Source organism: Plecotus auritus, assembly GCF_963455305.1.
Source record: "Plecotus auritus genome assembly, chromosome: 3".
Taxonomy (NCBI): domain Eukaryota; kingdom Metazoa; phylum Chordata; class Mammalia; order Chiroptera; family Vespertilionidae; genus Plecotus; species Plecotus auritus.
In genome coordinates this window covers 206,383,149-206,399,862 of record NC_137772.1, presented here as the reverse complement: position 1 = coordinate 206,399,862, position 16,714 = coordinate 206,383,149, and the positions used below count along the sequence as shown (strand labels likewise).

Sequence of the window (16,714 nt, the reverse complement as noted above, 5' to 3'; positions counted from 1 at the left end):
TTGTGTAAAAGCTGGTTACACCCAGTAAGTTAATTCTGAGACCCCTAGGGCACGACTCCGTGTGAAAAACACTGATCTAGACTAGCTCCATTTCACAGGTGGAGAAACAGAAGCCTGAGTTTACAGCACGATTGCTCCATCTCGAACCAGTGACACCTGGGCCAGGTACTTCCTTGTGGTGGGGCCGCTTCTACCCACCTGTAGCATCCACCCCCGGTTGTGACAACCCAAAATGTACCTGACACTGCCGAATGTCCTCTGAGGGGAAATGACCCCAGTGAGAATAGTTAACTTGGAATGGAGCCCACACCTGGGTTTTCTGACTCTCAGTCCAGATGCCCTTTAGCCCCACAGCTGCCTAACAGGACACCTGGGTTCAGTTAAGCACTAATGCAGGGGAGAACTCTAGATCAGCCTTCTACTTTATTTGCTTCGTTCCCTCCCTGCAGAACTCAGGGGAATCTGATGATGTGCAGCCATTAGGAAGACAAACCTTTAGAAATTGCCAGTGAGCCTGGAGGAGGGGGAGAGCGTGGAGGGGACACACCCACACTCCTTACCTGCAGGTTAGCACTTCCCATAGTAGCTGCTAGGAGAAGAGGGGCTGGGTCTCCACCCCCAAGAGGCCAGAGCAAACCAGGGACACTCTCCCCCTGGCTCCTGAGCTCAGTGCCTGAGGATCTAGGTGGGGAACAAGGTCTCCCCCTCATGTTGGAGAAGCAGCAGCCTGGAAAGTAGGCTGGCAATCAGAGCCAGAGCATCTCTGAGTGCTTTCTGGAATATTCGAGTGTGGAGCTCGCTAGTCTGCATTCCAAACGAACACTTCACCCTCCACCCCTGTGATTCTGATGCAGGTGATCATTATCCAAACGCTGAGAAACAGAAATCAGGTCTGATACCATTCACGGATAGGGACACTATGGCTTGGGCTGGGGAAGTGACTCAGCATGTTGGTGGGGTTTCTGGCTGTCTCTGGGCTGGCTTGGGAGCCAGATCCTGCAGGATGGCTTAAAAAGAGCAGTCTCTCCAAGCAGGACTCCTGTCGTCTCTTCCTTTTCCCATCTGCTGGTGGCCTTGGCCTGGGACCCTGGAGCCTGCCTGTCCGGGAGGAACCTGGTCAAGGAAAGGGCCTCCCCTTTGCACCAGGTGGCCCTTCAGGCTGAGACATAAACACTTTACTCAGGATGTGTACAAGGTCCACAGACACTCAGAGAGGAATGGGAATTTGCGAGTTAGAGCTGAGAAAACAGGATGTCGTTGGAGAACAATGGAGCAGAGCTGTGTACGAGGACATAGTCATGCTCGCAGAACTGGACCCGCAGCGTCTAAGCCTGCTGGACCCCGGCCCCTGGCCCCATGCCCCTGAAGCAGCAGGGCCAGCCTCCCTCTCCTCCCTATGCCTTACTCACCACCACCACCAATTAAACCAATCTCCATTAAAGTGTGATTGATCCATAGCCTGGTCGAGGCCAATGACCTGCCAGAAAAGTGACACTTGACAAGAGCAAATTGTTATAAGAATAAGGACCCAGGGCAGGGAGAGGAGGGAGCACCGAGATGTTCTGAGAGAGAGAGAGGCCTAACACAGCTCTTCGATTCCTCCTTGGCCACGAAACCCAGAGGATGGCCAGAGAGGCCGGCTAATATGTTGGGGAGGGCGCTGATGTCACCCTAACCTTGACAGAAATGGCCCCAGGACCCAGCAGCCCCTGGTCTCCACCCTGTCACTGCCTCCAGCCTCACTTCCAGCCTTGGAAAGTTCCTTCACCCTAACAAACTCAGACAAGTGCACACCCTGTAAGGTGGCTGCTTTCAGTCACTAAGTTTCGGGTAACACTTCACATGTGCAAATATTATATCTCCCTTGGTCCTGACAATGTCTCCATTTTAAAGATGAGGACATGGAGGCTGAGAGACACTCTGTGCCTCCCCTAAGGATACTCCGTGAAGAGCGAGAGCAGAGAGCACAGGTTTTGTGACTCCAACTCTGGTTCTTCCTATGCTTCCATTTCCTGCTGGGGACTCAGCCACCAGGTCCTATGGGGAAAAAACATGAGCCCAGTGCTGGAAAGGGCTGGAGAGGACAGGGTGGGGGTGGGGGCTTCCTGGAGGAGGTGACAGCGACAGCCCAGAGGCATCAACCTAGCTTTATACCCCTGAATACTGGGGCTACCATAAGGGGGAGGTTTCCAGAGTTGGGTTTCAGTAGTGGAGGGGGCTTTTCCAAAGCTGCTCAACCCCCTGACCCCAGAATGTGAACTCTGTGCCTGGCACTAAGATTTGATTATGTATTGCGAACAAACCCTTCTCCAGGGTAAGCAGTCTGGAGCAGAGCAGAGCTAAGACACTGTGGGGTCAAGACAGCAACCCCTCCAGGGCACCCTAGTGTCTCCATGGGGTCCCCTTCCTGGAAACACCGCTGAAGCTCAAAGCCATAGGGTAGAGAGGGTGTCATTATTTCCTTCCTTCAAAATCTTCCCCATTACCCTCCATTTCCACTGACACTCCCAGACCCATCTACCACCTCCATCATGATTTTTATAGATAGATAATAGATAGGTGATAGATAGTTAAATAGATAGATAGATAGATAATACAACTAAAAGAGAGGAAAAAAAATTCCTTATGATGAGAACTTTTAAGATCTACCCTCTTAGCAACTTTCAAATACACCATATAGCAGAGTTGACTAGAGTCAGCATGTTATACTTTTCATCTCTAGTACTTATTTATCTTATAACTGGAATGTGGTACCTTTTGAACACCTTCATCCAGTTCTCCACTCCCCACTTTCCACCCCTAGTAACCACAAATCTGGTCTCTTTCTCCTATGAGTTTGGTGTTACATTGTTTTGCTTTGCTTTTTGAGTCCACATATAAGTGAGATCATACAGTATCTGTCTTTCCCTGACTTATTTCACATGGCACAATGCCCTCAGGTTCCATTCATGTTCCGACAAATGCACCATAATTTTTAAGGTAGAAAAATCCACTTAAAATAAACATTGGGACCACCTGAGATTGGAGGACCTAAGCCTTCGACTTTCCAGGGAAAGTAGAGCGTGCTTTTTTTCTCCCCAATGTGGGTCTGTCCATTGCTATCGCCACCTCCCCAAGGCTGAGCACCCCGCCTGCTACGTTGTGTAGCATCCCTCACTCACACAGCACACACATCTGATTAATTCTTAGAGTGAGAAGGTCACCAAACCCCAGTTTTCTGTCACTGCCTCCAGCCTCACTTCCAGCCTTGGAAAGTTCCTTCACCCTGACAAACTCAAGATCAAAACCCAGGTCCTCCTTTCATTATCTGTCAGAGAACCAGACAACCTCCGTGAGTTCTCCATTTGCAAGACAGGAGTGATTATATCTGTCCCTACATCTCGGAACTACTGTGGGGGTGCAGAGATGACATGGGCACAATACCAGCACTTTTCCAAGAACACAGGAAGTGCTCGACACTAGCGTGATGCTCTGAATTCCACCAAGAACACACAGAGATCCTTGCCTGGTGCTAGGGGCTTTGCCTGTTACAAAGCACCTTCTACTTCATCATTTCTCTTGATGCTTTGGGCTCCCACAGTGTTGCCTGGACCCAGAGCAGTGGCCACAATCACTGGAGAAGCATGAAGACTCTCCATCCCACCAGGCTCCATGGAGAGACCCACGGAGAAGCCAAGGGGAACCCTGTGTGATGGAAAGGCCATTGCCCACGGTGCTCTGCGGGATCTTCAAGAGCAGGCACTGTTGTAAGGAAACCTCCCCTACCCTTCAGACCCCCACATGCCAGGGCTGAGCTCAGCTGGCTCCCACTCCCTATTCCTCCGTTCAGTGCCCAGGACTCACCTATGAGCGAGAAGGAGTGTTTCTGGCAGTCCCCGGCCAGGAGGTAACTGCAGTCTCCAGCAAAGCTGTACATGCTCTCATCAAAGGTGCTGATGAAGTCGTCTCCAAAGAGGCTACATCGGGCCATTGGTGACCTGCCAAGAGACCCTTCTGCGGAAAGGGTCCCTGGAGGGAGAGGTCACAGGTGAGCACAGCTGAGACCACCAGCCCAAAAAGCCTTGTAGAAATGAGGCTGCATCTCACAGAAATTGAGCTGTGGGAAAGTACTTTCCATCCTAAACAAGGCCCCCAAATTTGATCCAGGACTCACAGCAACAATGGAGGAACAGTTTTTCAGGAAATCTATTTGGTTTAATGCCATTTCCATATGCATTTAAAATGTGATACATGCTCATCATAGAAAAGTTGGAGAATACAGAAGAAAAATACAAAAATCTTAAAATCCTCCATAACTAACATTCAGCAATAACTAGAGTTAACATTTTAGTATATTTTTTCTTCTGTTTTACAGCATATACACAATTGTGGAGTTTTTCTAAAATTGTGATCATCCCATGAAAATTATAACCAATTTCTCAATATTTTCAAGAATTTATCACACCATTGTATATACTTTCAAAATATGATTTTAGTGACTGCATTATACTTCACATTAGATGAATATAGAATAACCCCCTCTTGTTAGGATTTTAGCACTTTTCCACATTTTCTGATTATAATGAGCATCTTTCTACATTAATCTACTTGTATACCTTGAACAGATTAATTCTAAACAGATCAGCCTACATGCCTGATACACAGAATTTATAAAGTATTAACTCCTACAGGGTCATATGCTAACTCCACCCTCACATTGTGTGTGTGTGTGTGTGTGTGTGTGTGTGTGTGTGTGTGTGTGTGTTGGCAGGTGAGGAACATCAGAAAATCTCTTAAAATCCGTTAAATCCATTTTCTGGGTCCCTAGCTGGAAGATGCAGAGGGTGTGATCCATGTACATTTTGTCCCAGAATAACCTGTGTGCAGCAGACTGGGTGCTGCTGGCCTGAGTGGTCTAAGCGGAGATAGGCCAGGGTCAGAAAAAGGTCCTTCCTGCCACTCACAGCCTCAGAATCTCAGTGACAGAAGGAAGACAGTGCAATGCAGTAAAAAGGTGCTGGCCTGGGACCCAGGAAACCTGACCTCTGGTCTTGGCTCTGTGTGACTTTGGAGCAGTCATTTTTCCTCTCTGACCCTCAGTCTCTTCATCGGTACTATGAGAGGTTCAACTAGATGACCTCCACAATCCTTTCTAAAACTAGTAACCTATCCACATCTTGGATTCCTTCCTCCCCACACTCCTGCCCCATCATATAGGACTGTTCAGTGCGGCCCTTGTACTTATTAATTCCCCGACTGGAAAAGGCATTTGCAGGCACCTGCTCCTTGAGGAACACAAGTCAGAGGCAGGGGGGTCTGCAGAACTTCTCCAAGAGGAATTGACCAAGCAACCGGGGACTCTGGCCTAACCCAGGTTGGGCACACAGGTGAGCTGCAGACACACCTGCTCATTTCTGGAAGGGGGCTGTTCCCAATGGCCCTGGGGCGGGAGTGGAGAGTGGGAGCACTTTGGTACCTACCTGGCAAGGTGAGGACCAGAGCAAGCAGCACCCTCGCAAGCCTGGCAGGAATCATCTGCAGAGAAGCAGGAGAAATGAGCTGGTGGTCACTGCCCACATAGGTGACTGCTGGTATGTGCTACTGTCCATGCATGAAGTGGAAAGAACATTACTTTTAAGCAAAAGATTGATCAAAAGATTGGCCCGAGTTTGCCTTTGAACATGGAGTGCTGGTCCCAAAACAAAGTCCCTGGCCAGGCCCAAGAGGAACAGTCGCTGTGAGCCAGGACCCGGCTCCTTTCCCAAACAGCAGTCTCAGAGCCAGGACAGTGAGGAGGGCTCTGCCTTCCCCTCTGCATGCTTCCAGGCCAGCCTGGCCCTGCTCATTTCCCTGCATGCCTGCAGGAGCTAACAGCTAATTCGCACCTAATTCCTTCCTGCCTCTTCATCCTTCCACACTTGGCAGCAAACGGGAGAGTAGGAACTATCTTTTGCTTTTGTTCCTACCCCAGACACCCCGACTTGGAGAACACTCAGGAACCTCGTTTGCTGATCAGTCACCCCTACTGTACCATGAGCACCTCACTCATCTCCACCCCCAGTACCCAGGAGATGTCGGGCAGTTGATCTGATCAATATTCAGGAGTCCAGCAGCCCTGAGCCTGGACAAGAGTACCCACTGTGTGGCCCACCAGAGAGAGACAATTGACGCTGGCTGGCAAAGCACACATCCCTTAGAGCCCCTGTCACATGTTGCTAAATTAAGTGCGGAATCTGTCACTTGAGATTCACTGGGGGTGATTCATTTCCCACCTAATACCCCAGCCAGCCAAACAAAGAGAGATAAACCCCATCTATTACATATATGTGGAAGGAATACTTTGATGTCAGCCATGGCTAAGTCTTGGTCCCAAAGCAGATGCCCTCTCCCACAGCCTCCCCACACACAGGCACATCAGGCTGCTCCCAGAAAGTACCAGAGGTGAGGGCAAGGCTTGCTCCAGTCTCCTGTAGTCAAGTAGTATAAGCAGTAAAGCCCAGGCAGGAACAGAAGCAGCCACAGGACCCCCAGAGGCAAGTGGAGGAGGGGGCTTTAGGATGGTCCCTGGCTTTGAATCACCCTCTAAACAAGGCCCTTCTAGTCCAGGGAGTGAGAAGCCCAGCTCCCCAGGGGGAGGAGTCAGCCCTGATCTTTTTCCCACAACTGAGCCAGCCCTCCTCCCAGAAGACCATACCTTCCCCTGCAAATGGGGCTGCAGGTATCTCCAAGGTCCCTTGGGAAACAGCCACACAGCGGCCGCCAGCCCTAGGCCATGCTCCCCAGTGACTGCTGCACTGATGGGCCTGCGGCAGCTCTGCCCTAGCTTGCTGCTGAGTGGTCCAGGGGCTGCGGACTCCCTGCAGCCAGGCAGATAAAGCCCAAGTGATGACGTCCACAAGCCACCCCCCTTCCCACCACAATAGCTGTGAACTGCCACAACAGGGGACTGGCCTCCTCTTAATCACCAAGAGGAAACAATGAACGGAAATGGTATTAGAAATACCTCCAAGCCGATAAGGCTTTGAACAGTTTGGTAGGAGACCTCTTGGCAGCTGCCATAATGAGCTGCCTTGCCCTCCCCTTGCCCCCTAATACCCGTCCCTGGTCCTCCCCATACAGGCGGGTCCAGGCCAGGGAGGAATCCAGACCAGATCCAGCTTCGAGATCCGGCTTCCAAGGCCAGATTTTAGGGAAGTTTAGAAAACACCTCAACCTGAGCCAATTTAGTCGCCATGTTTAGAGGAAGGACAGGACTAATGCTTCCGGACCACGTTAGGTATTTTGAATGGTCCCGTTCTGGCCCCTGACAAAAACAGTCTCTTTGGGACCTGGCCAGGGTTAATGGACAAGTTAAAGATGAGGGGGGCAGTCAGAAGTCCAGGCTTTTGTAAAATGATGACTGAGATGGTTTGCTTCTAATAGTCCTCCCAAAGATTCTTCTACCACTTGTCCCCTGACCTTATACACAGACACGGGCGCGTGCACACACACACACACACACACACACACACACACACACACACACACCAATCCTTCTTCCCAACCTCCAATTCCCAAGAGCCTAGTTCACAACATCATCTGCTAAATTCATTCCTGCTAAAAGAGGTAGCTAATAAAATAGGGGGGGAATAGCCCTAGCGGGTTTGGGTTAGTGGATAAAGCATAGTCTTGTGGACTAAAGGGTCCTGGGTTCAATTCCGGTCAAGGGCATGTACTTCTGTTGCAGGCTCCATCCCTGGCCCTAGTCAGGGCACCTACGGGAGGCAACCAATCGATGTGTCTCTCTGATCGATGTTTCTCCCTCCCTGTCTCTTCTCCTCCCTTCCACTCTCTCTAAAAATAAAAATAAGTAGGGCCCTAACCGGTTTGGCTCAGTGGATAGAGCATCAGCCTGCGGACTCAAGGGTCCCGGGTTCGATTCCGGTCAAGGGCATGTACCTTGGTTGAGGGCACATCCCCAGTGGGGAGTGTGCAAGAGACAGCTGATCGATGTTCCTCTCTCATCGATGTTTCTAACTCTCTATCCCTCTCCCTTCCTCTCTGTGAAAAATCAATAAAATATATTTAAAAAAAATAAGTAGGGGAGAAATGTGACTCTCAAGGTGGGATTCCAGGCAGGACGACAGGCAACCTAAGACATTTAGGTAAGGAAGCCCACCTCATTGCTTCTCATTGATAAGCAGTGATACCTAACCTGCCCTAAGACTGGAAAACCATTATGTCCCCAACCTCCTCCCTTTCCCGCACACATACCTCACACTCCATCACTCCTTTTATCAACCTAGGAGAAGAAGATGAGCATTCCCAAGACAGAAATGGTAAAAGAGGCAGAATTGCCATAGTATAATAGAAAAGGTACTTAAGGATTTCCAATTTCCAGCTGTTTTTTTAATAATTAGGTAAAATTAATTTACTACAAAAGATCTTGATATACTATATTAAATATGACAAATATCCTTTAAATACACAGCTAAACTGGGAGGGAAATAGCATCTCCAAGGATCAAGGAGAAAAAGCATCCAATGAGCAGGAAGTGGGCAGACCTCTGTGGTTAGCCATTCTTGGATCCCTCCAGGCTGGAGGCCGAGCCTTGCAACAACAGGAAATGAGGCTTTGGGCCTAAGTCAGGAGGAGCCCTAGAATAAGACCCCTGCACCAGGCTGACGCCCCGGAAGGGTCCCAGTTTCCCAATGGTGGGCTAGGAGAAAAATTCAGCACCAACGTAGAAGGTAAGAACTTGTCTATCTCCATCTGCTTTAGAGGTGGGACATTAAGTCTTTCTATACAATTTGTAGCCATGAGCTTGCACTCATATAGGTTTCAGGTTAAAATTGACATTTCCACATGGTGCAGAAACTCCCACACTGAGAAGTGACACAAATGTTAGTCTGAGGTCAGTATCTGCGGTTCCTTGCAGAGACAAACAGAAATCTACCTAAAAGGATACACCTTCTTACCCTGGCTAGTGTGGCTCAGCTGGTTGAGCATCGTCCCATGCACCGAGAGGTCATTGGTTCAATTCCCTGTCAGAGCACATGCCTGTTAATACTGGGGTAAATATGAGCAGGCAGTGATTGCATAAAAATAACAATAATGATGATAAATTGGAGAGTTAAAAAAAATAAGATGGAATCAAAATACCAGAGAGCAATAGCACCTAACTGGAGGTGTGATGAGAGTGAAAGGGTATAAAGGTGCTTATATTGCTCAGAAGAAAGAAAGAGGTGATGACTCTGGACTTCGTTAAGCCTAGAATGCATAATAAAATTTTAAGAGAAGCTACTGAAAGAATAGAATTGAATGTACATATTCCAAACCAATGGAGGAAAACAGAAATTAGAGAAACTAGATTGACCTGGGAGAAAACATGGAAAAAGTAGGGCAAATAGCAAAATGCAATAATAAATAACTAACCATTGGTAAACAACAATGAAAAGTAAGAGATTATCAGAGTAGGTGACTTTTGAAAGCCGCACCATTCAACAATGTTCGAGAGTTGAGCTGAAAACATAAAAACACAGAGACTGCAGGGGGAAAAAGAAAAAGGCTAATGACAACTAAGAGAAAGCTGACTCTACTACATTCAGACAAAACACTTCTTAGGATAAAAGTATTATTAGAGACAAAGAGGATAAAAGATGGAAAAAAGATGAATGCAACAGGAAGATATAATGAAAGATTCATATGTACTTCATAACATAAGCTCAAAATGTAAAAAGGAAAAAATTATTGAATTATAAGGCAAAGCAGAAAAGGCTTTGAGTAAAAGTCAACAACATCCACTATGGAAAACAAGCAAACAAAAACATCTTAGTGACCTATACGAAGAAAAGAATGTCCTTGTCCTAAGAAACAAAGCAAACTTCAGAATTATGGTAAAATATAAGCCACTTTCCCTGTCAAAACCAGAACAAGACAAAGACAGTCAACATCATCACTGCTAGTCAACATTGGATCAGATGTCCAGGCCAGTACTGAATAAAGAAAATACAAGGTATATAGCTTCTACAGGAAAAATTATTAGTTGTTATTTGAAGATATGTGACTGTCTACATAGTAAAATTCCAGAGAATTATACATAAAAGAATCTAAATAAGAGAATTCTATGTAAGAGAATTTTATGAGTCAAGCAGCTTGTTAAGGTTGTCTTTAAAATTTACGATGTTCCTGTATAATTATAAAGTGTAACCTTAAAGGGACCTTATTAGTAAAACAACAAATACAATAAAATCTGCATAATGCCATATGCAGAAAATCATAAATTTTGTTGCAGGACATTAAAGAAAAACCAGTGGGAAGGTTCATATTAAGTCACAATATTGTAAATTTATCAATTATTCTCAAATTAGTCTATAAATCATATGCAATAACAAAATGTAACAAGTTTTTCATGAAATTAGGCAATCTGATTGAAAACCAATAGGGAAGCAAAGAATTAAAAATCACTCAGACAATTTCAAATTTAAGATTGTCACTAAGAAACAAACAATGGCTATTTTTAAAAGACAAGAAATAATAAGTGTTGGTGAGGATGTGGAGAAAAGGGAACCTTCATGCACTATTGATGAGAACATAAATCAGTGCAGCCACTATGGAAAATAAAATAGAGGTTCCTCAAAAAATTAAAAATAGAATTAACATGTGATCCAGCAACTTCACTTCTAGATACTTAACTGTAGGAAACAAAAACACTAATTCAAAAAAGATATATGCACCCCATGTTCACTCCAGCATTATTTACAGTAGCCAATATATGGAAATAATCAGAATTATGGTAAAATATAAGCCACTAAGTATCCATCAGTGGATAAAGGAATAAAGAAAATGTGATACATATACACAATATAATGTTATTCAGTAGAATGAAATCTTTCCATTTGCAACAACATGAATGGACTTTGAGGGCATTATGCTAAGTGAAATAAGAGAGAAAGACAAATACTATAGGATCTCACTTGTATGTGTGCTCTAAAAATAAAAATAAAATAAAAACTGAACTCGTAGATACAGAGAACAGATTGGTGGTTGCTAGAGGTGGGGGGTAAGAGGGTGAAGAGGGTTAAAAGGTACAAACTAAATAAATCAGTCATGGATGTCATCTACAGCATGGTAACTATAGTTAATAATACTGTGTTGTATATTTAAAAGTTGCTGCGAGTAAATGTTTAAAGTCCTCATAACAAGGGGAAACAATTTGTAACTCTGTATGGTGATGAATGTTAACTAAACTTATTATGGTGATCATTTCACAATATATACAAATATCAAATTATTATGTTGTACACCTGAAACAAATATAATATTATATGTCAATTATATCTAATTTTTTAAAGAATTTAAGTGGACATACAAGCAAGTGGCCATAGATAAATGACATGGAAAGACAATTCACAGAAAAGGACGAAACCCAGTGGGCCGGTGAACATATGAAAAACCGTTCAACCCCACCAATCACCAGGGAATTCCAAAATAAAACCTCAGTTAGTTATCTTCCCATCAGATTGGCAAGGCTGTGGGACTGCTGGAACTATTTGCTGTTGTTAGGACAGATGGTATACCACTTTGGAGAAAAACGTGGAAATAGCTGTTAAACTTAAGGATGATCTTCCCACCACCCAGCAATCTCACTCCTAGGCATCTTCCCAACGAAACATTCATCCACGTGCACAAAGCAACCTGCACAGAATGTTCACTGCAGCAGCAAAGGCAGTTCACAAACATATGTAAACAACATTAATGTACTTCAACCGCATGAGTAAATCGTGGTACATTCATCCTATGAAATACCAAATAACAGATAAAGAATCATCTAGGCTACACATACCAACACAGATAAATCCCAAAAATAATGGTGAACAAAAATAAAAGCAAGTATCTGAGGATTTCTACAGCATGGTAGTGTTTATGTCAAGTTAAAGACCATGTAAGCCCGACAGGCGTGGCTCAGTGGTTGAGCATCGACCTATGAACCTGAAGGTCATGGTTCTATTTCAGATCAGGGCACATGCCCAGGTTGCGGGCTTGACCCCCCAGTGTGGGGCTTGCAGGAGGCAGCAATCAATGATTCTTTCTCACCACTGATGTTTCAATCTCTCCTTCTCTCTCTGAAATCAATAAAAATATATTTTTTAAAAAGAATGTGTAAATAAAACTGTATTATTGATTATAAATATGTTTAATTGTGGGAAAAGTAAACATGCATGCTGTGATAACCACTAAGTGCAGAATGGAGCTATCTCTAGGTAGGAAGAAAGAATGAGAGGTCCAGAGAATGTTACATAAGGGGTTATACCTCTCTGTGTATGTTTTATTGATTTAATAATTTCAAAAATATGAGGCAAGTATGGAAACATGTTAAGATGGGACCAAAGTGGCTGGAACATGGATATCTTTATATTATCCTCTCTAGTTTTCTATATGGTTGAAATTTTCATTTAAAAGATACAGCCCTGCCCAGCTGGTATGGCTCAGTGGTTGAGTGTCGACCCATGAACCAAAGGTCACCAGTTCGATTCCTGGTCAAGGCACATGCCCGGGTTTCGGGCTTGATCCCCAGAAAAGACCATGCAGGAGGCAGCCGATTGATGATGCTTCTCTCTCATCAGAGTTTTTATCTCTCTATCCCTCTCCCTTCCTCTCTCTCTCTCAAAAAAATAAAAATCAATAAAAACATTTTTTTTAAAAAGATATAGCCCTGAAGCTAGTGACCTGGCATATTGATTTTGTCCTTACAAATAACATAATGACCAACATCCTTGCACACGCATCTTCCCACACATGGCCAATTGCCTTAAAACAAATTCCTAGACGTTAAAAAAACATGGTTAGGTCAAAGGGCACAAAAATTATTAAGACTTTTATACATCCTACCAAGAATTATATCAACTTTCCTTCCATAGCATATTACTATTTTTGTGGACTAAATGTTTATGTCCCCCCAAAATTCATATATTGAAGCTCTAACAGTCAACCTGATAGCATTAGAGTTGGGGCCTTTCAGAGGTAATTAAGATTAAATGAAGTCATGACGATGGGGCCCATGATGGGATTAGCCTCCTTATAAGATGAGGAAGAGACACCTGAGGTTTCTCTTGGCCACATGAGAACACATCAAGAAGGCAGTGGTCTGCCCGGCCAGTGTTGCTCAGTGGTTGAGCGTCGACCTATGAACCAGGAGGTCATGGTTCGATTCCTGGTCAGGGCATATACCCAGGTTGTAGGCTCAATCCCCAGTGTAGGGCATGCAGGAGGCAGCCGATCAATAATTCTCTCTCATCACTGATGTTTCTATCTCTCTATCCTTCTCCCTTCCTCTCTGAATTCAATAAAAATATATTTTTTGAAAAGATGAGGAAGAAGGCAGTGATCTGCAAGCCAGAAAGCAGGCCCTCCCCAAGAACTGAATCTGTAAGGACCTTGATATTGGCCTTCCATTGTCCAGAACTGTGAGAAATGTCTTTTGTTTAAGCCATCCAGTCTATGGGATTGTGTTCTAGCAGCCTGAGCTAAGACAGTTATTTTTTACTAGAGGCCCGGTGCATGAAATTCGTGCATGGGGGCGAGGGGGTGTCCCTGAGCCCAGCCTGCACCCTCTCCAATCTGGGACCCCTCGAGGGATGTCCGACCCCGGGCCTAAACAGGCAGTTGGACATCCCTCTCACAATCCAGAATTGCTGGCTCCCAACTGCTAGCCTGCCTGCCTTCCTGATTGCCCCTAACTGCTTCTGCCTGCCAGCCTGATCACCCCCTAACCACTCCCCTGCCTATCTGACTGATGCCTAACTACTCCCCTGCCAGCTTAATCGCCCTAACTGCTCTCCCCTGCTGGTCTGGTCCTGCCCCCCAACTGCCCTCCCTGTAGGCCTGGTCCCCCCTAACTGCCCTCCCCTGCAGGCCTGGTCCCCCCTAACTGCCCTCCCTGCAGGCCTGGTCCCCCCCAACTGCCCTCCCCTGCAGGCCTGGTCACCCCTAACTGCCCTCCCCTGCAGGCCTGGTCACCCCTAACTGCCCTCCCCTGCAGGCCTGGTCCCCCCTAACTGCCCTCCCTGCAGGCCTGGTCACCCCTAACTGCCCTCCCCTGCAGGCCTGGTCCCCCCCAACTGCCCTCCCCTGCAGGCCTGGTCACCCCTAACTGCCCTCCCCTGCAGGCCTGGTCCCCCCCAACTGCCCTCCCCTGCAGGCCTGGTCCCCCCAACTGCCCTTCTCTGCAGGCCTGGGTCCCCCCAGCTTCCCTTTCTGCAGGCCCAGTCGCCCCCAAATTCCCTCCTCTGCTGGCCTGGTCACCCCTAATTGCCCTCCCCTGCAGGCTTGATAACCCCCAACTGTCCTCTCTTGCAGGCCTGGTACCTCTCAACTGCCCTCCCCTGCAGGCCTGGTCCCTCCCAACGGCCCTCCCCTGCTGGCCATCTTGTGGTGGCCATCCTGTGTCCACATGGGGGCAGCTATCTTTGACCACATGGGGGCAGCCATCTTGTGTGTTGGAGTGATGGTCAATTTGCATATTACTCTTTTATTAGATAGAATTATTATTTGGTAATTTAATTGGCAAACACTGATACAAGCGTACTGTTTTAATATGCATCCTTTTCCTTATTGGGAAAGGTTTGCTAATATTGCCCATTCGTATTTCTTCTTTTGTGAATTTTCTTGTTGGTATTGTTAGCTCATTTTCAACAGGAATGTTTAGCTTTTCCTATTAATTTGTAAAAGCTCTTTATAGATTAAGAATCGCATTCTTTTTTTCTCACATTAATATGTGCATGTTTTCTCCGTTCTTCACTTTAATTTTTACTTATGCTGGGTTGGTTTTTTTTATGTACAGGAGTTTGGGGAATTGTGTGATGTTCTTTTGGGGCAGGGGAATGGGGGCTAGGAGACATAGGTACGAAGGAAAAATACAAAACACCAAGTGGAGAAAGGATACACAGGAAAAAGTCAAATCTCCCTTCTGCCCGGGTGAATAACCACTGTCCCAGTTTGCCCTGAACTGCAGGACCTTTGGGAACCTGGGATTTTCATTACTAAAACTGGGACAGTTCTCAGCAAACAGGGACAGTCGGCCATCCTATCAGCCCACTAGTTTCCTTCTCAGAGGCAATACCGTTACCAGTTTCTTGAGTAGCCTTCCAAAAATATTGCAAATGTTTTCAACATTTATCTTCAAATCTGAACATGAATCATAGTCTATAAACCTGCATTTGCAAATTTTATCGCATCATCTTATTTCCTTGAAATCAAATTAAACCTAACCTTCTTCATAGGTAGGGTGACAAAAGGATCCAGGGGGTTACAAAGTGCTCAGAAAACAAAATCAAAGCACTCACATCTTTGGTCCACCCCTCTTGCTGCTCCCTGCTTCCCGCGCCCACACGATTTCTTTAAAGTCCAGAAACTTCCAGGCCCTGTTGGCATGACCTCTGGGTCCAGCAGCCTCTGGCTCCCCAGGCCACTGCTTCAGCTCCATCATGAGCACCAAGAAAGGGTAGGCCAGGCGGGCGTAGTGCTGGGAGGAAGGCAGCAGGGTGAGCCAGGAGCCCTACCTCCTTCATTTCCCGGGGCCTCTTCCTCTCAGCACTCACACCCCATAGTCAGCGCACTTAACTGCCTCCTGGGTCCCCGTTATGCACACACCCACCTCGACACTGCCATGCACCCCAGAATATCTGGCCATCAGCCACTGGCATCGCTCCTCAGATACCTCCTGTGCTCAGCTCTGAAATGTCTTCCTCTCCTCTTGCTCCTCTCTGCTATTCACCTTTTCATGACCCTCCCCGTCTGCAGAGAAAGAATTGGTCACCTGCTTCCTATAAATTATCTCCCTTAATCCTCCTGTATTAGTTTCCTGGGGCTGCTGTAATAAATTACCACAAACCGGGTGGGTTAAACTAACAGAAATGTGTTCTCTCGAAGTTCTGTAGAAATCTGAAATCAAGGTGTCAGCAGGGCCACGCTCCCTCCTAAGTTTCTTAGGAAAAGAACTTCCTTGTGTCTTCCAGCTTCTGGTGTCTCTAGACCCGTGGTCTGCAAACTGCGGCCCACGAGCCACATGCGGCTCTTTGGCCCCTTGAGTGTGGCTCTTCCACAAAATACCACGGGCTGGGCGAGTCTATTTAGAAGAAGTGGCGTTAGAAGAAGTTTAAGTTTAAAAATTTGGCTCTCAAAAGAAATGTCCATCGTTGTACTGTTGATATTTGGCTCTGTTGACGAATGAGTTTGCCGACCACTGCTCTAGACGTTCTCTGGCTTGTGGCCGCGTCACTCCCATCTCTGCGTCCATCTTTACATGGTCTTCTTCTCTTCTCCATGTGGTTCCCCCTTCTGTGTATCTCTTATAAGGACTCTTGTCATTGAATTTAGGGCCCACCTAAGTAATCTAGGATGAGCTCATCTTGAGATCCTTAATTATATCTGCAAAGACCCTTTTTCCAAATAAGGTCACATTCACAGGTTCTGGGGGTTATAATGTGGACATACCTTTTGGGGGCACCATTTAACCTGCTACACCTCCTAACAACCATTCACCTGAATCTGGGTGCCAGATTCCTAACTGCCACCCAGATCTTAGTAATTTGCGTAAGATCACATGGTTACAAAAAGGCAGCCAGCATCTGAACCCACTTCCATCTAATGCGAAGTCCCTGTTTTTTCCACTAAACATGTAATTCTTCCAGGAGCCTTTTCTCCTTTCCTCCCTCCCTCCTGCCTCCCCCCGCCCCCCCACCTTTTCTGACTAGAA

At 46.2% G+C, this 16,714-nt stretch overlaps 1 protein-coding gene across 1 annotated transcript in view; it reads right to left on the bottom strand.

The window, feature by feature from the left end:
• VWF (von Willebrand factor) overlaps window positions 1–6,809 on the bottom strand; it is a 116,045-nt gene extending 109,236 nt beyond the window's left edge. The window contains exons 1-3 of the mRNA XM_080659101.1: window positions 6,674–6,809; window positions 5,460–5,514; window positions 3,844–4,008 (exon numbers count right to left, since the gene is read on the bottom strand). Of these exons, the coding sequence (XP_080515227.1) occupies window positions 3,844–4,008; window positions 5,460–5,514 (220 nt within the window). The 5' untranslated portion in view covers window positions 6,674–6,809. The remainder of the gene's footprint in view (window positions 1–3,843; window positions 4,009–5,459; window positions 5,515–6,673) is intronic.
• Window positions 6,810–16,714: the final 9,905 nt, after the last annotated feature.